At 46.3% G+C, this 26989-nt stretch overlaps 1 protein-coding gene across 1 annotated transcript in view; it reads left to right on the top strand.

The window, feature by feature from the left end:
• cntn2 (contactin 2) overlaps nt 1-26989 on the top strand; it is a 155074-nt gene that overhangs the window by 113456 nt on the left and 14629 nt on the right. Inside the window, exons 11-17 of the mRNA XM_068057738.1 lie at nt 4728-4878; nt 6895-7022; nt 7209-7384; nt 9780-9900; nt 19045-19203; nt 23114-23263; nt 25666-25736. Coding sequence (XP_067913839.1) covers nt 4728-4878; nt 6895-7022; nt 7209-7384; nt 9780-9900; nt 19045-19203; nt 23114-23263; nt 25666-25736 — 956 coding nt within the window. The remainder of the gene's footprint in view (nt 1-4727; nt 4879-6894; nt 7023-7208; nt 7385-9779; nt 9901-19044; nt 19204-23113; nt 23264-25665; nt 25737-26989) is intronic.

Consider the following 26989-nt stretch of genomic DNA (forward strand, 5'->3'; position numbering starts at 1 on the left):
GTGGAGTGTCCAGCACAGTGTGAAATGGAGTGTCCAGCAGAGTGTGAGTTGGAGTGTCCAGCACAGTGTGAAATGGAGTGTCCAGCACAGTGTGAGGGTGGAGTCTCCAGCACAGTGTGAGAGTGGAGTGTCCAGCACAGTGTGAGATGGAGTGTCCAGCACAGTGTGAGATGGAGTGTCCAGCACAGTGTGAGAGTGGAGTGTCCAGCACAGTGTGAAATGGAGTGTCCAGCACTGTGTGAGATGGAGTGTCCAGCACAGTGTGAAATGGAGTGTCCAGCACAGTGTGAGATGGAGTGTCCAGCACAGTGTGAGAGTGGAGTGTCCAGCACAGTGTGAGATGGAGTGTCCAGCACAGTGTGAAATGGAGTGTCCAGCACAGTGTGAGAGTGGAGTGTCCAGCACAGTGTGAGAGTGGAGTGTCCAGCACATTGTGAGATGGAGTGTCCAGCACAGTGTGAAATGGAGTGTCCAGCACAGTGTGAGAGTGGAGTGTCCAGCACAGTGTGAGAGTGGAGTGTCCAGCACAGTGTGGGATGGAGTGTCCAGCACAGTGTGAGAGTGGAGTGTCCAGCACAGTGTGAAATGGAGTGTCCAGCACAGTGTGGGATGGAGTGTCCAGCACAGTGTGAAATGGAGTGTCCAGCACAGTGTGAGATGGAGTGTCCAGCACAGTGTGAGAGTGGAGTGTCCAGCACAGTGTGAAATGGAGTGTCCAGCACAGTGTGAGATGGAGTGTCCAGCACAGTGTGAGATGGAGTGTCCAGCACAGTGTGAAATGGAGTGTCCAGCACAATGTGAGATGGAGTGTCCAGCACAGTGTGGGATGGAGTGTCCAGCACAATGTGAGATGGAGTGTCCAGCACAGTGTGGGATGGAGTGTCCAGCACAGTGTGAGAGTGGAGTGTCCAGCACAGTGTGAGAGTGGAGTGTCCAGCACAGTGTGAAATGGAGTGTCCAGCACAGTGTGGGATGGAGTGTCCAGCACAGTGTGAGATGGAGTGTCCAGCACAGTGTGAGAGTGGAGTGTCCAGCACAGTGTGAGAGTGGAGTGTCCAGCACAGTGTGAAATGGAGTGTCCAGCACAGTGTGGGATGGAGTGTCCAGCACAGTGTGAAATGGAGTGTCCAGCACAGTGTGAGAGTGGAGTGTCCAGCACAGTGTGAAATGGAGTGTCCAGCACAGTGTGAGATGTAGTGTCCAGCACAGTGTGAAATGGAGTGTCCAGCACAATGTGAGATGGAGTGTTCAGCACAGTGTGGGATGGAGTGTCCAGCACAATGTGAGATGGAGTGTCCAGCACAGTGTGGGATGGAGTGTCCAGCACAGTGTGAGAGTGGAGTGTCCAGCACAGTGTGAGAGTGGAGTGTCCAGCACAGTGTGAGATGGAGTGTCCAGCACAGTGTGAGAGTGGAGTGTCCAGCACAGTGTGAAATGGAGTGTCCAGCACAGTGTGGGATGGAGTGTCCAGCACAGTGTGAGAGTGGAGTGTCCAGCACAGTGTGAGATGCAGTGTCCAGCACAGTGTGAGAGTGGAGTGTCCAGCACAGTGTGAAATGGAGTGTCCAGCACAGTGTGAGAGTGGAGTGTCCAGCACAGTGAGAGAGTGGAGTGTCCAGCACAGTGTGGGATGGAGTGTCCAGCACAGTGTGAGAGTGGAGTGTCCAGCACAGTGTGAAATGGAGTGTCCAGCACAGTGTGAGAGTGGAGTGTCCAGCACAGTGTGAGATGGAGTGTCCAGCACAGTGTGAAATGGAGTGTCCAGCACAGTGTGAGAGTGGAGTGTCCAGCACAGGGTGAGGGATGGAGCGTCCAGCAGAGTGTGAGAGTGGAGTGTCCAGCACAGTGTGAGATGGCGTGTCCAGCACAGTGTGAGAGTGGAGTGTCCAGCACAGTGTGAAATGGAGTGTCCAGCACAGTGTGAAATGGAGTGTCCAGCACAGTGTGAGATGGAGTGTCCAGCACAGTGTGAGAGTGGAGTGTCCAGCACAGTGTGAGATGGAGTGTCCAGCACAGTGTGAAATGGAGTGTCCAGCACAGTGTGAGATGGCGTGTCCAGCACAGTGTGAGAGTGGAGTGTCCAGCACAGTGTGAGATGGCGTGTCCAGCACAATGTGAGATGGAGTGTCCAGCACAGTGTGAGATGGAGTGTCCAGCACAGTGTGAAATGGAGTGTCCAGCACAGTGTGAGAGTGGAGTGTCCAGCACAGTGTGAGATGGAGTGTCCAGCACAGTGTGAGAGTGGAGTGTCCAGCACAGTGTGAGATGGAGTGTCCAGCACAGTGTGAAATGGCGTGTCCAGCACAGGGTGAGGGATGGAGCGTCCAGCAGAGTGTGAGAGTGGAGTGTCCAGCACAGTGTGAGAGTGGAGTGTCCAGCACAGTGTGAGATGGAGTGTCCAGCACAGTGTGAAATGGAGTGTCCAGCACAGTGTGAGATGGAGTGTCCAGCACAGTGTGAGAGTGGAGTGTCCAGCACAGTGTGAAATGGAGTGTCCAGCACAGTGTGAGAGTGGAGTGTCCAGCACAGTGTGAAATGGAGTGTCCAGCACAGTGTGAGAGTGGAGTGTCCAGCACAGTGTGAAATGGAGTGTCCAGCACAGTGTGAAATGGCGTGTCCAGCACAGTGTGGGATGGAGTGTCCAGCACAGTGTGAGAGTGGAGTGTCCAGCACAGTGTGAAATGGCGTGTCCAGCACAGTGTGGGATGGAGTGTCCAGCACAGTGTGGGATGGAGTGTCCAGCACAGTGTGAGATGGAGTGTCCAGCACAGTGTGAGAGTGGAGTGTCCAGCACAGGGTGGGTGTGGAGTGTCCAGCACAATGTGAGATGGAGTGTCCAGCACAGTGTGAGAGTGGAGTGTCCAGCACAGTGTGAGACGGAGTGTCCAGCACAGTGTGGGATGGAGTGTCCAGCACAGTGTGGGATGGAGTGTCCAGCACAATCGGAGATGGAGTGTCCAGCACAGTGTGAGATGGAGTGTCCAGCAGAGTGTGAGATGGTGTGTCCAGCACAATGTGAGATGGAGTGTCCAGCAGAGTGTGAGAGTGGAGTGTCCAGCACAATGTGAGAGTGGAGTGTCCAGCACAGTGTGAGAGTGGAGTGTCCAGCACAGTGTGGGATGGAGTGTCCAGCAGAGTGTGAGAGTGGAGTGTCCAGCACAGTGTGGGATGGAGTGTCCAGCACAGTGTGAGATGGAGTGTCCAGCAGAGTGTGAGAGTGGAGTGTCCAGCAGTGTGGGATGGAGTGTCCAGCAGAGTGTGAGAGTGGAGTGTCCAGCACAGTGTGAGATGGAGTGTCCAGCACAGTGTGGGATGGCGTGTCCAGCAGAGTGTGAGAGTGGAGTGTCCAGCACAGTGTGAGATGGAGCGTCCAGCACAATGTGAGATGGAGTGTCCAGCACAGTGTGAGAGTGGAGTGTCCAGCAGAGTGTGAGAGTGGAGTGTCCAGCACAGTGTGGGTGTGGAGTGTCCAGCACAATGTGAGAGTGGAGCGTCCAGCACAGTGTGAGATGGAGCGTCCAGCACAATGTGAGATGGAGTGTCCAGCACAGTGTGAGAGTGGAGTGTCCAGCAGAGTGTGAGAGTGGAGTGTCCAGCACAGTGTGGGTGTGGAGTGTCCAGCACAATGTGAGAGTGGAGCGTCCAGCACAGTGTGGGATGGAGTGTCCAGCACAGTGTGAGAGTGGAGTGTCCAGCACAGTGTGAGATGGAGTGTCCAGCACAATGTGAGATGGAGTGTCCAGCACAGTGTGAGAGTGGAGTGTCCAGCACAATGTGAGATGGAGTGTCCAGCACAGTATGAGAGTGGAGTGTCCAGCACAATGTGAGATGGAGTGTCCAGCACAGTGTGAGAGTGGAGTGTCCAGCACAATGTGAGATGGAGTGTCCAGCAGAGTGTGAGATGGAGTGTCCAGCACAGTGTGAGAGTGGAGTGTCCAGTACAATGTGAGATAGAGTGTCCAGCACAGTGTGAGAGTGTCCATCGCAGTGTGAGATGTCCATCAGAGTGTGAGAGTGGAGTGTCCAGCACAGTGTGAGAGTGGAGTGTCCAGTACAATGTGAGATAGAGTGTCCAGCACAGTGTGAGATGGAGTGTCCAGCACAATGTGAGATGGAGTGTCCAGCAGAGTGTGAGATGGAGTGTCCATCGCAGTGTGAGATGTCCATCAGAGTGTGAGAGTGGAGTGTCCAGCACAGTGTGAGAGTGGAGTGTCCTGCACAATGTGAGATAGAGTGTCCAGCACAGTGTGAGATGGAGTGTCCAGCACAATGTGAGATGGAGTGTCCAGCAGAGTGTGAGATGGAGTGTCCAGCACAGTGTGAGAGTGTCCAGTGCAGTGAGAGATGGAGTGTCCATCGCAGTGTGAGATGTCCATCGCAGTGTGAGAGTGGAGTGTCCAGCACAGTGTGGGATGGAGTGTCCAGTGCAGTGTGAGATGTCCATCGCAGTGTGAGATGTCCATCGCAGTGTGAGAGTGGAGTGTCCAGCACAGTGTGGGATGGAGTGTCCATCGCAGTGTGAGATGTCCATCGCAGTGTGAGATGTCCATCGCAGTGTGAGAGTGGAGTGTCCAGCACAGTGTGGGATGGAGTGTCCAGTGCAGTGTGAGATGTCCATCGCAGTGTGAGATGTCCAGCAGAGTGTGAGATGGAGTGTCCAGCACTACCCATGGATCTGATTTGTTTTACATCATTCACTCCAGTTATTCATGGTCTTTCGTTCTCAGCTTTTGCTCCGGATTTTCAATCGAAGCCGGTGAAGAGGCTAATCCCAGCAGCTCGAGGCGGGGAAGTCCTGATCGAATGCAAACCTCGCTCTGCACCAAAACCAAGCATCTTCTGGACTAAGGGGACCGAGATTGTTTCCAACAACACAAGGTCAGTGACTAAATTAACGTCATCAATAGGAAAGGCTCAAGTTCACTGGAGTTGTACAACTTTATCATTGAGAAATGTAATTGAAGAACCGTGGCCCATCGTGCAGGATATCCTCAGAGATGGACAAAGTGTAATTGGGTTAGGAATTGGTGACTGGTATAAGACAAAGAGGAAGAATGTAGGGAATGGTGTCTGACTGAATGTGACAGCTGATGTTCCCCATGGAACTTTACTGGGGCCTGAGCTTTTCACCATGTTTATGAATAATTTGGATGAAGGAACAGATATTTTATACAAGTTTGAGAATGATACTAAGTTAGAAGGCACAGTAAGTCTTGTAGATGGAAACTGCAAGTTACAAAGAGACATAGGCAGATTAAGTGAGTGGAAAAAAACTGGAGCTTGTGGAGTTCATAGGATCATACAGTGCAGAAGAGGCCCCTTTGGCCCTCCATGGCTGATTTGCTCTTTGAACGAGCTACTTAGTGACTTCCCAGCTCCCCTGCTTTTTCCCCATAACCCCCTGGAATTTTTTTCCTTTCCAGAATGGATATATGAAAGGGCGGTGAAAGCAGATTCAATAGTAACTTTCAAAGTGGAATCGGATAAATAGGGAAAATTTTCAGGGTTATGGGGAAAGAACAGGGGGAGTGGGTCTACGTTGATGGCTCTTGCAAAGAGCTGGCACTGTTACAGTGGGCCGAATGGCCTCTTCCTGTGCTGTATGATTGCCCAAGAGGTTAGGAGAGCATTTCCTTTTCAGACTGTTATTCGGGAGCGCCCGATCAGAAATAGTCATTGAATCTATAAAAGGGAAATGGATAAACATTTTCAGAAACAAAAAATGATTAAAAGATTATGGGGAAAGGACAGTGGAATAGGATTTTTAGAAAGCATTTATTCATTCAGTGGATTTGTGCATCAGCACTAAGGCAAGCATTTATTGCCCATCTTTAATTGTTCTTGAGAAGATGGTGGTGAGCTGCCTTCTTGAACCGCTGTAGTCCATGTGGATGATAGCTTTTCACAGCAGTTTTAACTCAACTGAATGGCTTGCTAGGCCATTTCAGAGGGCAGTTAGGAGGCAATCACATTGCTGTAGGTCTGGAGCCACACGTAGGCCAGACTGGGTAAGGACAGCAGGCTTCCTTCCCTAAAGGACATTAGTGAACCAGATGGATTTTTATGACAGTCTGGTAGTTTCATGGTCACCATTACTGACACTCGCTTTTAATTGCACATTTACTTAATTAGCTGAATTTAAATTTCCCAACTGTAATGGTGGGACTTAAACTCGCATTGCCAGATATATAGCCCAGGCCTTTGGATTGCCGTTCCAGTAATAACCATTATGCTGCATACCTGGGACTAACTGGGTAGATCTATCAGAGACCTGATCTTTCTTCTGCTTATCAAGGTGGTAAAATGTGGGCATTGAGCAAGAAAGGAGAAGGAACAAATTCAGGGGCAGGGATGATTGAAGGTTTTTTTTTGAGAACCTTTTCAATGCAGGTTGAGGTGACAAGGTGAAATGTTTTTTTAGGAGGGAATGCATGAGTGATCAGCCTCCAGTGATGGGGCAGAGGTAGCAGAGAACAAGTGGTAACCTGTAGTTGCAGGGGTCATGGGGGCAACGAGGGTTTGGGTAGGATCGATGACTGGAGAACTTCCCTCCGGTGAGATGGAACAAGGCTGCAGAGCGGTTTGAAGATGGATATCGATCTTGAAGTCACTTCACTGAGGCACATGAACCCAGTGCATGTTGCTGAGGTTTATGGGAGTTATGAGACTTTATGCAGAAGAGAGGATGCAGTCTGAGAAGTTCTGAGTAAGTTGGAAATTGGGAGCAATGGAGGAAACTGATGAAAAACTGGAAATCTTCTCTAGGCGGGGGTGGAGGGGGGGTCTCCTTGGAAGTCATCCACCCATTGACCTTTTGGCTATATGGCTGGGCCTGAAGGCATTTCCATTTAAAACTGTGCTACTTCCATAAATCTCTTTGTTTCGCTCATGCAGAAGAACCATATTCCCAGATGGTACCTTAAGGATTCAGAATATAAGCCGAATGGACGAGGGAAAATATACCTGCTTTGCGGAGAATTACAAGGGAAAGGCAAACAGCACAGGCACCGTGTCAGTCAGAGGTCAGTCTGGATGCTTTGTTTTTAGTGGCAGTGCAGACGGTTCCTCTGGTCAATAAACACCCCATTTCTCTTTCTAAATTTTTAAGCACATTCTGATGTCTTTTTCTCTCTATTTCCATTTTGTCCTTTTACAGCCTCCTTCCTCCTTTCTTGACTCATTCCTCTGTTTCTCCCACCCTCTCACAGATGCCACTAAAATTACCCTGGCTCCATCCAACGCTGATATCAACCTTGGTGAGGACATCATACTTCAGTGCCATGCAAGCCACGATCCCACCATGGACCTCACGTTCACTTGGTCAGTCAACGAGTCTCCTATAGACTTTGACATAACGGGGGAGCACTACCAACGCGTTTCCATGGTAAGTAAAGCTCAGAAACTCGGGGCCTGAGCCTCGTCTTAGGTTTTTCTCCACAATTGACAATCTACGACCAACATTGCGGCAACGATTTAAACATGCAATTTCTGAGAATGTACTTTGGCTCGTCAGTCATCAGTCATGCCATTTCTGTGATTCTCTGCTTCATGGAAAATAACAGGCATTCTCACACTTCTCATTAAAAGAGGATTTTCTACTGTAAAATGGGAGGCTTAGACACTTCTTTAGTAAATAAAGGAGTTTCGTAAGATACTTCACAAATAGGCATATGGAAATAAAAGGAAAGATTAGGAGCAGTGACTGGAAGTTTCATCAAACAGGAGGTTTTTTAACCAATGGCGAGAATTGCAGAGGTTTAGGAAGACAGTTTCAGAGAGTTCACAGTTTCAATTGAAGGCTCTTGTCCCAATATTGGGGCAAAGGGGCAAGGAAATCCCAAATAGAAACAAGAAATGCTGGAACCACTCAGCAGGTCTGGCAGTATCTGTGAAAAGAGAAGCAGAGTTAACGTTTCGGGTCAGTGACCCTTCTTCGGAACCCCAATCTGTTTCTCATTTGACCCCATTTCTTTAGTTAGTCAATCAGTAACCATGGAGAAAAACAACCATTCTACCACTTCTCATTAAAAGAGAATTTTCTTATGTAAAACGTGATTAATAGACCCTTTTTAACATCCATACGAAAACATTTCAAAAGCTTTTCCAGTTTAGACACATTTCAGAAATGTAGGAAGCTCATTTGCAACTTCACCAGTTGGGTTGTCATCTGGCAGACCTGATTGTCCATCCATCATTCTTGCTTTTAAATCCCTCCATGGCCTTGCCCCTCCCTATTAATATAACCTCCTCGAGCCTTACAACCCTCCGAGATATCTGCCCTCCTCCAATTCTGGCATCTTGCTTATCCTCAATTTTAATGGCTCCACCATCGGCAGCCGTATCTTCAGTTGCCCACATCCTAAGCTCTGGAATTCCCTCCCTAAACTTCTCTGCCTCTACCTCTCCCTTCTTCTTTAAGATATTGCTTAAAATTTATCTCTTTGACCAGGCTTTTGTTCAACTGTCCTAATATTTCCTTATGTGGCCGGGTATCAAATTTTGTTTGGTAACGTTCCTGTGAAGCACCTTGGGATATTTTACTGCATTCAGCGTGCTATACAAATGCAAGTTGTTGTTAAATGTGCTTTGCTCAGTTTGTCCATTTGCCTGGATTTGAGAGCAATATAGAAGAACTCTGAATTCTTTAAGCAAAAATACTGTTCATTAGTTAATAACTGGTTTCTTAAACATAAATGTGCATAAACAGCAGGGTCAATGAACCTCGCACACAATAAATCAACAATTAAAATCAACAATTAGAACATTGCCTATTTAATCAGTCATCCAGCAACAGCACAATCTAAGTTAGCACTTTACTCCTCTATATACCAATATTGAACCTCGGTAAGGTGGATTTTCACTATATTATAGCACTGATCATGTTTCAGCTCTGTTCCAACCCTTCCTACTCAATTTTCTGGTTCTCTCAAGATAAGCTCTGATCTTCACTGTGCTCTTCTTGTTGCCCGATCCATACTTTCGTCAACTTGCAGTGCTTTGCTCCATGTCATTGGCCTTTCACCCCAGCACAGTGAGGAGTGAAATTGCGCTCCAAACTTACCTATAAGCCAAAACATGGCAGGTGATATATAGGTCTGTGTATGTGTAGAGACATAAACACTCACACACGCATGAGAATTTTAAAATTGAGTTGCTGCCAGACTGAGAGTAAATCCAGTCAGCGAGCTGGATGATGGGTGAACAGGACTTGGTGTGACTTAGAGATAAGCTGAAGTTTATGAAGGGTGGAAGATGGCAGACCGGCCAGGCGAGCGTTGACTCTAATCCACACTAACACCCACGGAATTCAGTAAATGATGCGCTGTCTGAGAGGGTAAGTAATTTGGGTTGGGTCTGTTCTTCCCCACTTGATTCTGCTCCTTGGGGTGTAGGACGAGCGAGTTAAGGCATCAGCGCCAGAGGAAGAAAATAGCCAGCTCTTCCCACAACTGAGAAGCATTCCGAGTCGTGCCTTAAGTTCATCGCAAAGACTAAGATGCAGTCACTGTGCTCAGTGTGATATTTCCTGATCAAAAGCATTCAATCAGTTAATTGATTTGGCAAGTGCAGTAGAAAAGCTGAGCCTGGTGGCATCGGATGATGACACTTAGATTGGAACGGGGCACAGTGACAGGTAGTCAGTTTGTGAGAGTCGCTACTTGTTGCCTCCTCTTTGAGTGACCGGTAGCGACTGGTGTTACTCTATCAATGGGTCACAGTGCAGCCACTTATACCACTGCCTTATTCACACGGGAGTGTTTCTATCTCTCTACTTGCAGCGGGAAACTATCGGAGACCTCAAGATAACCAACGTGCAGTTGAAACATTCTGGGAGATTCACATGCACTGCTCAGACAGTAGTGGACAGCACCTCTGCATCCGCAACTCTGGTTGTGAGAGGTAAGGACCATCCATTTGATTACATAGAAATATACAATACAGCACTGAAACATGTCATTTGGCCCATCTATGCCAAATGTTATGCTCCACACAAGCCTCCTTCCACCCTTCTTCATCTAACACTATCAGCATAACGTTCTGTTCCTTTCCCCTTCATGTGTTTATCTACCTTTCCTTTAAATGCATCAATACTAGTCGCTTTAACTACTCCTTGTGACGGTGAGTTCCACATTCTCACCACTTTCTGGGTAAAGAAGTTTCTCCTGTATTGGTTTTATTAGTGACTGTCATATTTATTGTCCCTAATACTGGTCTCGCCCCCAAGTGGAAACATTTTCTCCAGGTAAATGTTATCAAACCTTCCACGATTTTAAAGACCCCTATCCGGCCACCTCTCAGCCTTCTCAGAAAAGAGCCCACGCCTGTTAAAACAGGGCTGAAAGGGTTCAATTAGGAGGACAGATTGCATAGATTAGGCTTGTATTTCCTTGCGCACAGAAGATTAAAGGAGTGACCTAATTGAGGTGTTTAAGATGATTGAAGGATTTGATAGAGTGGATCGAGAGAAACTATTTCCTCTGGTAGAGGAGTCACAGGAGGGCATAACTTTACAATTAAAGCTAGGCCATTCAGGGTGATATCAGAAAGCACTCCTTCACACAAAGGGTCGTGGAAATCTGGGACTTGCTCCCCCAAAGGACTGTTGAATCTAAGTCAAAGTTTTGAAACTGAGATAGATAGATTTATCATTAGGGTTACGGAACCAAGGAGGGTCAATGGAACTAGGATACATGTGAGCCATGATCTGACTGATTGGTGGAACAGGGTCAAGGGGCTGAATGGCCTGCTTCAGTTCCTAATGTTCCTATGTAATCATGTGCTAACATGGTAACTAATAAGAGCAATAAAATAGAAAAGCTACTCAGGGCACAGTGGGTACGTGCACTGCTAGGGTAGCACAGAGCCATACCAGAAGGTATCAAGCCTGATGCCTGCTTAATGCCAACCTAGCTAATCCCAGCTGGAGTATCACAGTTGGCTTTGGGGAAAGGAAAATTAATCCATGGCTCCTGCTCCTGATCTCTATCCAATGACTACCTCCTGGAACATGTCCATGTGGGGACTCTTAGATAGAGGATGAGATCAGGTTGGACCGTGATACTCCCCTCCATGGGTTGAGCAGGCTACCAACCTTCACCATCTAGGCTAATACTTGATGGGGGTTGAGGCAGTGGAGGGTAACTGGTGTCCATTCAGTCTCCTTTCCATTTGTTAAGAGTTCACAATATTGATGAAATGGTTTAATTCGATTTAAATGGTGAAAAGCTGAAAATAGTGGAGGTCCAAGGAGACTTGGGGGTCCTGAAACACATATCATTAAAATGTCATGAACAGGTACAGAAATAATCAAAAAGGCGAATGGAATGCTTGCCCTTATATCTAGAGGACTACAACATAAGGGGGTTGAGGTCATGCTACAGCTGTACAAAGCCCTGGTTAGACCACATCTGGAGAACTGTGAGCAGTTATGGGCATCACACCTTTCGGAAGGGTGGTTTGGTTTTATTTTGCTATAAAAGATGGCGGCCCGCACGTGTGGGCTTTACTCCATGGAGCCGCCACGATCGCGATATTATACACAGCGACTCATTTACATAGCTGGGGCCGACTGCCAACCCTCCCCCCTGCCACCAATGGCGTGGGAGGGGGCGGTCGGTCCATCCCTGGCAACGCCACCGACACCATTTTTAAAGGGCTTCCAGCACTTCAACGTAATTTAAATTTTTAAAGAAACCTTAGTTTAAAAAAAATGAATAAAGTTATCGTGACCCTCTCCCACCTGCCCCATGACCTTAAAATTTATTACTTGCTTTCTTCCCCCAAAAAACCTACCTTATGATCCCGACTTCCCCCCCCACCCCAAAGTTAATAAACTATGAACTGTACCCCTTCCCACCACCCCCCAGACCAATGAAATTTGTTTGACCCCACTACCCTCCACCCCCACCCCGCACTGAGGAACTTACCTGCTCCCCCCTCCCCATCAGTGTTCCACCTTACATCACTGATCGGGAGTGCCAGCCACCGACCGCAATATTGTAGCATGATGGCCGGCAAAGACCAGGTAATTCATTAATTCAAGCATTTACATTTGTTAGCATATTTAAATGGCAGTCCCATTTCTGCGTGGTGGGGGGGCCATCATGAGGCCTTGCTGCCGCCAGCAATAAGGGGTTGGGCCTTCCCAGCGTTGAGACCCATGGCAGGCCTCTCCTGGTGGCATTTTCCGACCCCCTCTGCCACGACCCCCAATATCGGGGGGTGGGGGTGGGGGGTTCAGTAAAATTCAGCCCAATATTTGGCCTTGGAAGGAGTGTAGTGTCGATTTACCAGAATTATATCTGGGACTCCAAGGGTTATATTATGAGGCGAGTTTACACAAACTAAGGTTGTATTCCCAGAATTTAGAAGGTGACAGGGTGGCTTGGTTGAAGTTTTCAAGTTATTAAGGGGAACAGATCAAGTAAATAGTGAAACTATTTCCCCTGGTTGGAGAGTCTAGGACTAGGGTATCACAATGTAAACATTAGAGCCAGGCCTTTCAGGAGTGAAATTAGAAAACACTTCTTCATGCAGAGGGTGATAGAGGTTTGGAATTCCCTTCCATAAATTTGTGATTGATAAATTTTTGATATTCAAAGGTATTAAGGGATGTGGGGCAAAGTGGAGTATATGGAATTTGGTGACAGATCATCCATGATTTCATTGAATGGCAGTACAGGCTTGATGGGCTAAATGGTCTCCTCCTGTTCCTATGTTGACAACCTTCCTAAAGTGTGTCCAAATTGGAGAGGATGAGAGGAGACTGGCCAGAATGATAGCAGGAATGATGTGGAGAGACTCGCAAAGCTGGGAGATTTAATACAGGTGTTTAAAATTATGAAGAGTTTTAATAGAATAATCCAGGAGAAGCTGTTTCCACTGTAATCAAGATTTAAGATAATTGGCAAAATTTGGGCGGCACAGTGGCGCAGTGGTTAGCACCGCAGCCTCACAGCTCCAGCGACCCGGGTTCAATTCTGGGTACTGCCTGTGTGGAGTTTGCAAGTTCTCCCTGTGTCTGCGTGGGTTTCCTCCAGGTGCTCCGGTTTCCTCCCACAGCCAAAAGACTTGCAGGTTGATAGGTAAATTGGCCATTATAAATTGTCACTAGTGTAGGTAGGTGAATATAGGGACAGGTGAGGATGTGGTAGGAATATGGGATTAGTGTAGGATTAGTATAAACGGGTGGTTAATGGTCAGCACAGACACAGTGGGCCGAAGGGCCTGTTTCAGTGCTGTAATCTCTAAATCTAAATCTAAAAAACCAGAGGCGGGAATTCTTTTTAGACAGTGAGTTGTTGTGATCAAGAATGCACTGATTGAAAGGGAGGTTAAACAGATTCAATAGTAACTTGCAAAATTTGATATGTACTTGAAAAGAAAAATCTGTCGGGTTATTGGGCGTGGGACTAATTGGTTAGCATTTTCAAAGAGTCAGCACAGACATGATGGGCCGAATGGCCTCCTTCTGTGCTGTAAGATGTTACGATGAAGAAAAATGTTGGGGAAAACGCAGTGAGAAAAGAACTGGATGTGATGTTAATGGACAGCCCGTCTCTCAGTCTGCTGGGTTTTAAAACTGCTCTAAATTCAAATCGTTGGGGACTCGCATTTGGTTTTCAGATTTTAATTGATATTGGACTGATGTATATTAATCTCTTCAGCCTCCCCTGTTAATTTCAACTATTTTTGATGCAGAAAATGTCACAGAAAAGTGACATACAATCAGTCGCATGCAGCTAAAGGACTGGTTACTTCAGCGAATGCCACACTGTATAGATCCAACAAACAGCTGCTGTGACAGATGCTTCCATAAGCTTTCAGGACCACAAAGGCCCTTTTCATCAAATAATTAAAGGGGAAGGTGAGCCCTTGGGGATTGCTTTTCATTCCAATCACTCCCCTCAGCTTTGTTTTATTGAAGAAAACAAGACAGAAACAAGGTTTGATTGGGGTTTTTTTTGCGTATGTCTTACCAACATATAGGCCTTTAAGTTAGGTGGACAGTTTGTGTCCATGATTATTCCAGGAAGACGTAGTTCCAATTTTTGCACTGAGGGTTCCTGGAGACCCTTGGCTCTCAGGACAATGCCAAGTAGGTTTGCCAACCCTCCAGGCTTGGCCTGGAGTCAATAAGAATGGAAGAATAATCTGGGCACTGCTGCAAGCAAACCCAGGACAAATGTGGATTAATTAAGGAAAGGCAGCACAGATTTGTTAAAGGCAAATCATCTTTAACTAATTTGATTGAGTTTTTCAATAAAGTAACAGAGAGTGTTGATGAAGGTGTTGCTGTTGATGCGGTGTACATGGACTTCCAAAAGGCATTGGATAAAGTGCCACATAACCCACTTGTGAGCAAAGTTGAAGCCCATGGAATAAAAGGGACAGTAACAGCATGGATACAAAGTTGGCTGAGTGACAGGAAATAGAGACTAGTAGTGAACGGTTATTTTTCAGACTGGAGGACAGTAGACCGGGGGGTTCCTCAGGCGTCAGTATTAGGATCACAGCTTTGCTTGATCTATATTAATGACCGAGACCTGGGTGTTTATGGACACAATTTCAAAATCTGCTTACAACACAAAACTTGCAAGTATTGTGAACTGTGAGGAGGATAGTGATAAACTTCTAGAGGACATAGGCTGGTGGAATGAGCAAACATGAGGCAGTTGAAATTTAATGCAGAGGCGTGTGAAGTGAAATATTTTGGTAGGAAGAAGGAGAAAAGGCAATATAAAATAAAGGATATGATTCTAAAAGGGGTGCAGGAGCAGGGAGACCTGGGGCTTTGTGTGCACAAATCATTAAAGGTAGCAGGATAGATTGAGAAAGCAGTTAATAAAGCATACAGGATCCTGGGTTTTATAAATAGAGGCATAGAGTACAAAAACAAGGAAGTTATGGTGAACTTTTCTGAAACACTGGGTCAGTCTCAGTTGGAGAATTGTGTCCAATTCTGGGCACCACACTTTAGGAAGAATGTGAAGGCATTGGAGAGGGTGCAGAAAAGATTTGTGAGAATGGTATCAGGGATGAAAGACTTCACTTACGAGGATAGATTGGTGAAGCTGGGACTGTTCTCTGTAGATAAGTGAAGGTTAAGAGGATATTTGATAGAGGTGTTCAAAAGCATGAAGGGTCTGGATAGCATAGATATGGAGAAACTGTTCCCGTTGGCAGGGGTCGAGAGCCAGAGAACATCAATTTAGGGTGATTGGCAAAAGAAGCAATGGCGACAAATGTGATGGAGGTAGATTCAATCTTGCCTTTCAAAAGGAACTTGGATAAGTATCTGAGGAGAAAGGATTTGCAGGGCTACTGGGAAAAGGCAGGAGAATGGGACTAACTGAGTAGCTCTTACAGAGAGCTGGCACAGACACGACAGGCTGAATGGCCTCCTTCTGTGTTGTAACCATTCTATTATTTTATGAAAATCTTAAAAGCATTTTAAAAATTGTACTTTTAAAAATTTTTCTTTGAATGCTTCAGTCTATTGGTAATAAAAATCTTGGGGGATGGGTGCACAGGGGTGGTGAGAAAGGCTGTTTGGCTGACAGTCAACACTCATCCAATTGGCTAATGAAGAATCTTTGCACTCTCAATTGGGCTGTGGGAAGGCAAGGCACCATGACAATGGACATGTCGGGCAACCAATGGCGAGAGTGTGGGGCAGGGCAGTTGGTGGCAGGAGGTCATGTGATGAAACCTCCAGGAATAGGGCCAACCCGATTTGGTAACCCTAATCCCAAATTCAGGCCATGCTACTCCCAGGGACCAATCCCCATCAGTGACATCACTGGAGTGGCCAAAGGGGGAGGAAAGCCCAATCTTCAGCACGTTCTTGCTGGAATCAGTTTAAAAAAAGAACGTACAGTTCATGTTCATACTCATTTCACTTTTTCTGTCAAATTAGGGATAACTTTGAATGAAAGTATCCCTCTTAGATTATGCTTCCCCTTTAAGGGCTTCTGTTTCATGAGCAAAAATTCAGTGACATTATTTTATCAGGTCAAAATGCAGTCATTTATAAGTTCAGGAACCTGTTCCAACCCAATCCATCTGTTCAAATTGCATGGCACTCTTCAAAGAACGTCGAGTTCTGCCACTGTCCTGGCCTACACGTCTCCTTCAATCAACACCAAAAGAAAAACAGATTAACTGTTCACTCACGTCATTAATAGTTTTTGTAATCTTGCTGTGCAAAAGGTTGGCCACCTCATTTATCACCACAACAATGACCGAACGTCAAAAAAGCGGCTAATTTATTTTGGTTGCGAGGACAAGTTGATCTGTACATCAATACGTTATTTGTTTTCTCTGTAATTTGTTTCCTTACTTTACATCCCATCTGGCTGCATTATTTCTTACTTTCTCATTTTCTCCTGACTGAAGAGCCAAAGAAAGTAAGAGGCAGTTATGGAGGCCGGGCTCACCCAGAATTCATAGCGGTAGTGAAAGCCCTTTATTAAAACAGTAGGCCCTCGTAGTTTAATAGTGAGCTTTCGTTGTCACCCCCAATGCTGCAGTGGACCTCCCACATTCTTCTTCCCATTCCTCATCCAGCAAAAACAAAAGAAATGCTATGAAAATTGAGCACGTGCACCTATAATGAAACATATAATCTTAAATCCCATTGTGCCTCTTCAAAAGAGTTGTCCAATTGGTTCCATTACCCTACACTTTTCCCATCACCTTACAAATTTGTTCTTTTACAGGTGTTCGTCCAATTCCCTTTTGAAATTTACTGTTGAATCTGACAGGGCATTCCGGATAAATTCTTATCTATATCCTTAAAAAAGCTTCAGAGAAATGCTTTTTAAACATCAGCACACTTCCAAGTCAGAAAGCCAGTCAATTTCTGCGGATTTCTACTGACCTTGGAAGGGGCCAGGGATTTAAAAGCACTCGCTAATCCATAAAGAAATGTTCCCAGTGACAGGAAATGCCCTCTAATTGACCTGCGGGCCTGCCTAAGTGCAATTAGCTTATAATTGATCTCAATTTCTGATCGTACAGCACTTGTGGCCTTAAACATAAGAAAATAAGAAATGGGAGTAGGAGTAGGCCATTCAGCCCCTCGAGCCTACTCCACCATTCAATAAGAACATGGCTGAAGCAGGGCCTCAATTCCACTTAAAGGGATACTCCCGTTATACACAAACCCATCTCAGCGACAAGGAAATAAATAATGCTTTAGGAACACCGGTACAGGAGGAGGCCATTTGACCCCTCAAGCCTGTTCCGCCATTCAATTGGATCATGCCTGATCTGCACCTCAACTCCATCTACTCGACTTGGTTCCAACTCCCTTCATACCCTTGCCTAAAAAAAAAAATCTATCAGTCTCGGTTTTGAAATTTTCAATTGTTCCCCCGCCTCAACAGCTTTTTGGAGGAGAGAGTTCCAGATTTCCACTCCCCTTTGTGTGAAGAAGTGTTCACCTCTGAACAGCCTAGCTGTAATTTTAAGTGTATGCCCCCTTGTTCTGGACTCTCCCTCACCCACCATAACTTTCCTGTCCTTAAAAAAAAAAGAACATCTTACAAATGACCCTCAGCATCATCACAGTAGGTCAACTAGCTGACCTCCTGTGGCATTGCTCCTCATCACTCGTTAGATACATTGATAGTTACATCCCAACATTGAACTTGGGTGTCAACAAAGGTTCACATTAACAACCTATTGTTACATAAGGGTTTACAGCACAGAGCCAGACAATTTGGCCCAACAGGTCCGTACTCGTGTTCAGGCTCCTTACGAGCCTCCTCCCACCCCTACTTCATCTAACCCATTCAGCATAACCTTCAACCCCTTTCCCCACTCATGTACTTATCTAACTTCCTTTGGCATTTCTGGCAAAACAATTAGAAAAATCAACATGAATTTTAAGATGAGGGAGTTCAGTTATGTGGAGAGATTGGAGAAGCTGGGATTGTTCTCCTTAGAGGAGAGAAGGTTAAGTAGAGGCCTAATAGAATTATTCAAATTTATGACCGATTTTGATAGAACGAGTGGGGAGAAACTATTTCCTCTGGCAAATGGATCAGTAACCAGAGGTCATAGATTTAAAATAATTGGAGCTAGAAGGAAAGTGCAGAGACATTTTCTTTCAACTTTCTGTTAAGATCTGGAATGCACTACCTGAAATTGTGATAGAATTATCTTCCATTGGAATTTCCAATTTGCATGGCTGCGGGGAGTAAGTTGGGGTATGGGACCAAATTGGACAGCTGTTTCAAAAAACGAACACAGGCATGATGGACTGAATGGCCTCCTTCTTTAAGATCCTATGATCCTAAGGACAACAAAAGAACTCTGCAAGCACCAAAGTGTTACAGCTCCCAACTCATCCTATCTCAGCTTGTTCAATTTCTATCTCCTTCCCAAAGACCACAAACAGAATCTGCCTTGGCAACACCATCGTTCCAGCCGGTTCCGGCCCCATTGAACTTATTTCGTCCTATCTCGATGCTATTCTTTTTTCCCCTTGTCCAGTTCCAGGAGCTGCTGTTTTTTGCTTTTTGTTAAAGGGTTAGTGCTCGCTTGGACCTGGTATTCCTGTTCAGGCACTCCAAGTTAACTAACATCTGTCTCAATTTCTTCCCATGACCCCATTGACGGTGCAGCCCTAAGCTCTGGAATTTCCTCCCTAAAATTCTCATCCTTGTTTCCAAGTCCCTCCATGGCCTCACTCTTCCCTATCTCTGTAACCTCCACCAATCCTACAACACTCCAAGATATCTGCATTCCTCCAATTCTGAACTATTTCCACACCCAATTTTAATCGCTCCACAATTGGCGGCCGTGTCTTCAGCTGTTAAGGTCCTAAGCTCTGGAATTCCCTCCCTTCAACCTCTCTCCCTCTCTCTCCTCCTTTGACACGTTCCTTAAAACCTACCTCTTTGACCAAATATTTGGTCACCTCTCCTTATATCTTCTGGTGTAGCTGAGTGTCAAATTGTATCTGATAATGTTGATGTGAAGTACCCTGGGCTAAAAGGCACTATATAAATGCAAGTTATTGTTGTTGTTGCCTAGGTCCACCTGGCCCTCCAGGAGGTGTTGTGGCGAAAGAAATCAATGACAGTTCGGTGCTGCTAAGTTGGAGCAGAGGCTACGATAACCACAGCCCAATCGGCAAGTACATCATACAAGCTAGGACGCTGCTGTCTGATGAATGGAAGAATGTCAGGACAGGTATGGTCAGAACTACACTCTGTATGTTTTTCCTGTTTAAAGGCTTGGGAGTTCACTATATAACTAAATTGTTCCCGATGGCTGGGGAGTCCAGAACCAGGTGTCACAGTCTCAGGATATGGGGTGTGCCATTTAGAACCGGCATGAGGAGAAATTTCTTCATTCAGAGAGTGGTGAAGCCTGTGGAATTCTCTACCGCAGAAGGCAGTGGAGGCCAAGTCATTAAATATATTCAAGAAGGAGATAGATATATTTCTTAATGTCAAAGGGATCAAGGGATATGGGGAGAAAGTGGGAACAGGGTACTGAATTAGATGATCAGCCATGATCTTTTTTTTGAATGGAGGAGCAGGCCCAAAGGGCCAAATGGCCTACTCCTGCTCCTATTTTCTATGTTTCCAAAAACTAGGTTTATACTGCAGCAGTACAGTAGCATAGTGCTTATATTCCCTGAACTTTAGAAGAATGAGAGGTGATCTAATTGAAACACATACAATTCTTAAGGGTAGATGCTGAGAAAACATTTCCCCTGGCTGGAGAATCTAGAACACAGGGTCACAGTCTCAGAATAAGGGGTTGGATATTTAGGGCTGAGATGTGGAGGATTATCACTCTGAGGATTATGAATCTTTGACCTCTCTACCCCAGAGAGCTGTGGATGCTCAGTAGTTGAGTGTATTCAAGACAGAGGTCGATAGATTTTTGGATACTAAGGGGATTAAGGGATATGGAGATAACGCGGGAAGGTGGAGTTGAGGCAGAAGATCAACAATGATCATATTGAACGGCAAAGCAGGCTCGAAAGGCCAAATGGCCGACTCCTGCTCCTATTTCTTATTTTCTTATGTTACTAGACTAGTAATCCAAAGGCCTGGACTAATGATCCAGAGACATGAGTTCAAATCCCACCACAGCAGCTGCGGAATTTAAATTCAATTAATTAAATAAAATTCTGGAATTAAAAATCGAGTATCATTAATGGTGACCATGAAACTACTGGATTGTCACAAAAACCCAACTGGTTCACTAGTATTCTCCAGGGAAGGAAATCTGCCGTCCTTACCTGGTCTGGCTTATTTGTGACTGCAGACCCACAGCAAAGTGGCTGACTCTGACCAGCCCACTTAGTTGTATTCAAGAGGTGACTCACCATCACCTTGTTAATGGCCATAAGGGTCCGTCAATAAATACTAGCCTTGCCAGTGATACCCGCATCCTGTAAACGAATAATAAGACAATTCCTGGAATATAGAAGGTTGCAGGGTGTTTTGAGGTTTTTTAGGATTTCTGAAATGAATGGATAGGGTAGATACAGAGAAAGTTTTCCTACTGGTGCTGGGGTGTGGGGGGTGGAGAGGGGGAGTCTAGGACAAGGGAACATAATCTTCAAATCAGAGCCAGGCTCGTTTAGGAGAGAAATTTTAAAAAAACATTTCTTCACGCAAAGGGTGGAATGATCTCCCACAAGAAGCAATAGACATTACCTCAATCAATAATCTTAAATCTGAGATCAATAGATTTTTGCTAGCCGAGGGTATTAAGGGATATGGAGCCAAGGTAGATGGATGAGGTAGGATACAGATCAACCGAAATCTCATTGAATGGGTGGAACAGTCACAAGGGCCTCCTCCTGTTCCTAGTTTATGCTTTTTTGAGTCACAAAGCCCTCACTCAGATCATCTCTCCACACATGTAGGTTTAAAAACCAGGCATTTGCCTGACTGAAACAATCCAGCATTAGACATGCACAGTAAGATGGAGGGGCTGAGATGTGCTCAGTTGATGTCAGTCAAGGGTTCAACTGCTAAACGTCCAGGGTAACTCACCCTGCAGGTTTATCCAGTCTGAAAATTGTCCCTCCTTTATCCCTTGGCATAATCAAGGAGTTAGTTTTATAATTCCCCAAACTGACTAAATGAATATCTTTATTTTTATCGCATTCGTGGCAGCTCCATGTTTTCTTTGCCTTAAAGGGAACGCTAGGGGTTGTGAATTCCACCCACGAAGATGCCGCAGGGGCTTACAAGATGCAACCTGTCCTCACTTTCCCAGCGGCTTCTGTGTTGCTTCCCCCAGCTAACAGTACAGCTCAGTCTCACTATGTGTGGAAAGCCATGGGGAAGAGTACTGAAATCATTTCAAATTCACTTCATCAGGATTTCCATTTTAATCACACAAAAGGGTAAACAAAAATTTAACAGGAGCAGTTTGTTTGGAGGAGTGTAGCCATTTTTTTTTTTACCTGAAATAATTGGCCGTGGGTGGCTTTGCGGAGGAGGAGAATGCTGTTTGTTTTAGTATTTTTTCTAGTGCGCTTGCATCTCCTGAAGATATTGAACCTTCAGAGCGACGAGTGTTGAAGGATTCCTGCACCTCAGGCTAATGTGTGGGCTGAGGCATCAAAGGCCTGCCTGCACATGTTGCCAACTCTCCAGGCCTGGCCTGGAGTCTCCGGGAATTGAAGATTAATCTCCAGGGCACTGGAGAAAAATCACAGGGGTGAGCTGGGGGTGGGGCACTGAAAAAAAACATTTATCTTTTTCACTTTTCTTTCAATACTTTTTGTTGGAGACCGGAGCGAGGGGCAAAAGAGGCTGTTTGACTGGGCTGGGTGCTTGGAGATCAGAGGGCATGTAATGGAATCTCCAGGAATACACTGAGAGTTGGAAACACCTACTGCCCACCCATTGGATGTCGGGCGGTTAAAATGCCAACATGCCATTTTAGCTGCCGGGTTTTACAGAGTGTGAGGGCTGGGTGGGGTCGTCCAATGTGGCCCCGATTAATTTGTGAAAGTCGGGGTCCTTCAACACAATTAGGACTCTGGTGAAATATCAACTGCCAATCACGACTGTCTCACAAAATGACAGAGCCGCCGGTGAAAGCTGCTGGCAAACAGGAGCCAGGGCAGCAAGGCCAGGGTATATTTAACTTGTTTGTTCCTCCAGGGTTCACAGGGAAACCTTGTGCCCTTCCCTCCGCCTGAGCCTCACCTCCTCACCAGATACCCCAGCCCCGGCCAAACAATCGGAGGAACACTCCTTCGGGACCGCCTGCCCGAACTCCCGCTTCCGCCCACTGGTGAGGCAGTGACTCTGGTCCAGCTCTGGTGAGTTAAAATTTCCCTGGGTCTCTTGCCAAGGACATCCTGGGGACATTCCACGTGCCCACATCGACCCATGGAGTTAAATTCAGAGCTCAGGTACTGGAGGCTGTTTGGCCATGTGAGCATCACAGCTAAGCCCAATCTTGCTGTTCTACTGCTCTTCCCACACACTGGACAGCACTCAGAGGCCCTTGCTCATTTTTCCCACTGTTTATTCACAGGACCCATGTCTACTGCAGCTATGGTGGAGAACCGCCAACTAACAACAGAACAAAAGAATTTCTTACATTTATATAGCGCCTTTCACAACCTCAGAATGTCCCAAAGCATTTTACAGCCAATTGAGTACTTTTTGAAGTGTAGTCATTCCTGTAATGTAGGAAAACGCAGCAGCCAATTTGCGCACAGCAAGATCCCACAAGCAGCAATGTCATCATGGCCGGATCATCTGTTTTGTTTGAAGAATAAATATTGGCCAGGGAGAACCCCCTTGCTCTTCTTCAGAATGATGCTGCGGGATTTAATATTTCATTTGGAAAACGGCACCTCCTACAATGCAGCACTCCCTTGGTAGTGCACCGAGTGTCAGCCTTCTGTCACGGAGGCAAAGATGCTATTCACTGAGCCACAGCTGAGCCCTCAGCAGAACTGGGAATGGTAACTGGGATCTTCCTGTTCTTTATGGCTCAGTAGCACACTGCACCAGTGCAGTCATTCACTGAGACATCAGGTGAATGCAGTGTTCATCCTAGTTTGGCGGGGACCAATGTCTAACACATTCTCTTTTCAATTCCCTCTGAAAAGTTCCACAACATATAGAAGGCAATGCGGAGACAGCCTGGGTAACTAACCTCATTCCATGGATGGATTATGAATTCCGAGTCATTGCTAAGAACATCTTGGGAACTGGTGACCCCAGCCTGCCCTCACAGACTGTACGCACCAGAGAAGCGGGTAAGTGAGCAAGTTATGCCTCACCAGTCTTCAATTGTGACCCTAAATAATAACAGGACGAGACTTAGTGCAAACCCCTGGTACAATCCTGGAACACCCAGCAAATATTGGTGCACTAGAACAAAAAGCAAAAACTGCAGATGTGGAAATTGGAAATAAAAACAGAAAATGTCAGAAATACTCGGCAGGTCTGGCAGCATCTCTGGAGAGAAAAACAGAGTTAATGTTTCAGGTCGATGAGCTTTCTTCAAAACTAAAAACCAGAGTTACCCAGTAAACAACGGGACACTCCCGGAGTTACCCAATAAATAACAGAAAACTCCCGGAGTTACCCAGTAAATAACGGTACACTCCAGAGTTACCCAGTAAATAACGGTACACTCCAGAGTTACCCAGTAAATAACGGTACACTCCCGGAGTTACCCAGTAAATAACGGTACATTCCAGAGTTACCCAGTAAACAACGGGACACTCCCGGAGTTACCCAGTAAATAACAGAAAACTCCCAGAGTTACCCAGTAAATAACAGAAAACTCCCAGAGTTACCCAGTAAATAACGGAACACTCCCGGAATTACCCAGTAAATAACGGAACACTCCCAGAGTTACCCTATCAAATAACGGTACGCTCCAGAGTTACCCAGTAAATAACGGTACACTCCCGGAGTTACCCAGTAAATAACGGTACACTCCCGGAGTTACCCAGTAAATAACAGTACACTCCCGGAGTTACCCAGTAAATAACGGTACACTCCAGAGTTACCCAGTAAATAACGGTACACTCCCGGAGTTACCCAGTAAATAACGGTACACTCCAGAGTTACCCAGTAAATAACAGAAAACTCCCAGAGTTACCCAATAAATAACGGTACACTCCAGAGTTACCCAGTAAATAACGGTACACTCCAGAGTTACCCAGTAAATAACGGAACACTCCCGGAGTTACCCAGTAAACAACGGGACACTCCAGAGTTACCCAGTAAACAACGGGATACTCCCGGAGTTACCCAGTAAATAACAGAAAACTCCCGGAGTTACCCAGTAAATAACAGAAAACTCCCGGAGTTACCTAGTAAATAACGGTACACTCCCGGAGTTACCCAGTAAATAACGGTACACTCCAGAGTTACCCAGTAAATAACGGTACACTCCCGGAGTTACCCAGTAAATAACGGTACATTCCAGAGTTACCCAGTAAACAACGGGACACTCCCAGAGTTATCCAGTAAATAACAGAAAACTCCCAGAGTTACCCAGTAAATAACGGAACACTCCCGGAATTACCCAGTAAATAACGGAACACTCCCGGAATTACCCAGTAAATAACGGAACACTCCCAGAGTTACCCTATCAAATAACGGTACACTCCAGAGTTACCCAGTAAATAACGGTACACTCCCAGAGTTACCCAATAAATAACGGTACACTCCCGGAGTTACCCAATAAATAACGGGACACTCCCGGAGTTACCCAGTAAATAACGGTACACTCCCAGAGTTACCCAATAAATAACGGTACACTCCCGGAGTTACCCAATAAATAACGGGACACTCCCGGAGTTACCCAGTAAATAACAGTACACTCCCGGAGTTACCCAATAAATAACGGGACACTCCCAGAGTTACCCAGTAAATAACGGTACACTCCCGGAGTTACCATATCAAATAACGGTACACTCCCGGAGTTACCCAGTAAATAACGGAACACGCCCGGAGTTACCCAATAAATAACGGGACACCCCCAGAGTTACCCAGTAAATAACGGTACACTCCCGGAGTTACCCTATCAAATAACGGTACACTCCCGGAGTTACCCAGTAAATAACGGAACACGCCCAGAGTTACCCAATAAATAACGGTGCGCTCCCAGAGTTTCCCTATCAAATAACGGGACACTCCCAGAGTTTCCCAGTAAACAACGGTACACTCCCAGAGTTTCTCTATCAAATAACGGTACACTCCCGGAGTTACCCAGTAAATAACGGTACAGTCCTGGAGTTACCCAGTAAATAATGGTACACTCCTGGAGTTACCCAGTAAATAATGGTACACTCCCGGAGTTTCCCTATCAAATAACGGTACACTCCCAGAGTTATCCAGTAAATAATGGTACACTCCCGGAGTTTCCCTATCAAATAACAGTATACTGCCGGAGTTTCCCAGTAAATAAAAGGTACACCTCTGGAGTTTCCCAATCAAATAACGGTACATTCCCAGAATTACCCATAAATAATGGCACAAATTCGGAGAATCCTAACACATTCTGCACCCTAGCTCTACTTTGCACCAAATTTCCAAGCATAAAGTTGAAGAGAAACAGGCAGAGACTTGTCATGCTGGGTCCAGATGTCAGACGAGCCCTTGTACTCAAGGATGTTTTTATTGTTAAATTTGTGTCTCCTAGCTCCCACAGTTGCTCCATCAAACATTAGCGGTGGAGGTGGAGATCAGCACGAGGTTACGATGCTGTGGGCGGTAAGTAATAAACAAAGTCCAAGACTGGGACTGGAAGAAGCCCAGCTTCACAGTGGGAAGGTTCCTCATGGGGTGAACCGCAGAATGGAGGATTTGGGATAGAACCAGAGGTTTTAAATAAAAGTGTATCCTACCTCCTTTATTTTCAACTGAAAGAGAGCAAACATTTATTGACCCTTCCCTCTTGCCTGTACATTCAGGGCCGGAAAACAAAACTAAAGGATACACACAGGGCTGGATTTTAAGAGGCTGCCGTCACTCTCAGCGGCAGGTGAAAAAAATGGCGGGCCGCACACTGCAGAGCCGCCGCGATCTCCCGCGTGGCGGCTCATTTAAATAGCCGGGGCGGCCTGCCCCGTGGAGGGGGGGGAGCGGGCTGTCCGACGGCGGCAATTGCGCCAGCTGCCTGTGTGCAGGCACTGGCGCCATTCTTAAAAGGGCAGCCAGCCCTGCTGGCTAATTTGAATTTTTAAAGTGGTATCCCCCCAAAATCTACCAAATAAAATTGTAACACCCCTTTCCCATCCCCCTGATAAAAATTACATTAAATATTTGCCCTTTCCCTGCCAAATCACTTACCTTTGAAATCTGACCTCCCCCCCCCCCACCCCACACACTGTACAAAGTTTAAAGTTCACCCCTTCCCACCGTCCCCTACACTCATTACGTTTATTTGACCCAGTCCCCACCCACCCCGCCTGCACTAAAAATCTTACACCCACCCCCCGCCCTCCCCCCGAGTGTCATGCCAGCTTTCCCCAGACGGGGAAGTGAAGGCACGGAAATGCCGGCCGCCTCACTGAAGGTCGTGGTAGGCCCGGAAGACTGGAGATGAGTGCATTTAAAATGTATTCATTTTATTCATTTCCGTATTGAAATTCAGGTCCCATCGCCCAGTGGCGGGGGGCTGCCGTGGAGCCTCACCACCACCGGGAGGATCGGGTCAGGCCCTCCTGGCATCGAGCTCCGTGGCAGGCCTCTGCCGGAACCATCTTCCGGCCCCGCCTCCCCCGTCAAGGAACCCGACGTCGGGGGCCCGGTAAAATCCAGCCCAACACAGTGGGACTGGAGATAGCTGGAATTTTTTTTCGCCATAGAACAATGGTTTTGTGGGTCAGATTCCTTACTTCACCTCAACCCTATCAGCATATCCATCTGTTCACTTCTCCCTCATGTACTTATCCAGCTTCCCCTTAAATATATCCATACTACCCACCTCAACTACTCCCTGTGGTAGTGAGCTCCACATTCTC

This window comes from Heterodontus francisci, chromosome 25 (assembly GCF_036365525.1).
Source record: "Heterodontus francisci isolate sHetFra1 chromosome 25, sHetFra1.hap1, whole genome shotgun sequence".
NCBI lineage: Eukaryota > Metazoa > Chordata > Chondrichthyes > Heterodontiformes > Heterodontidae > Heterodontus > Heterodontus francisci.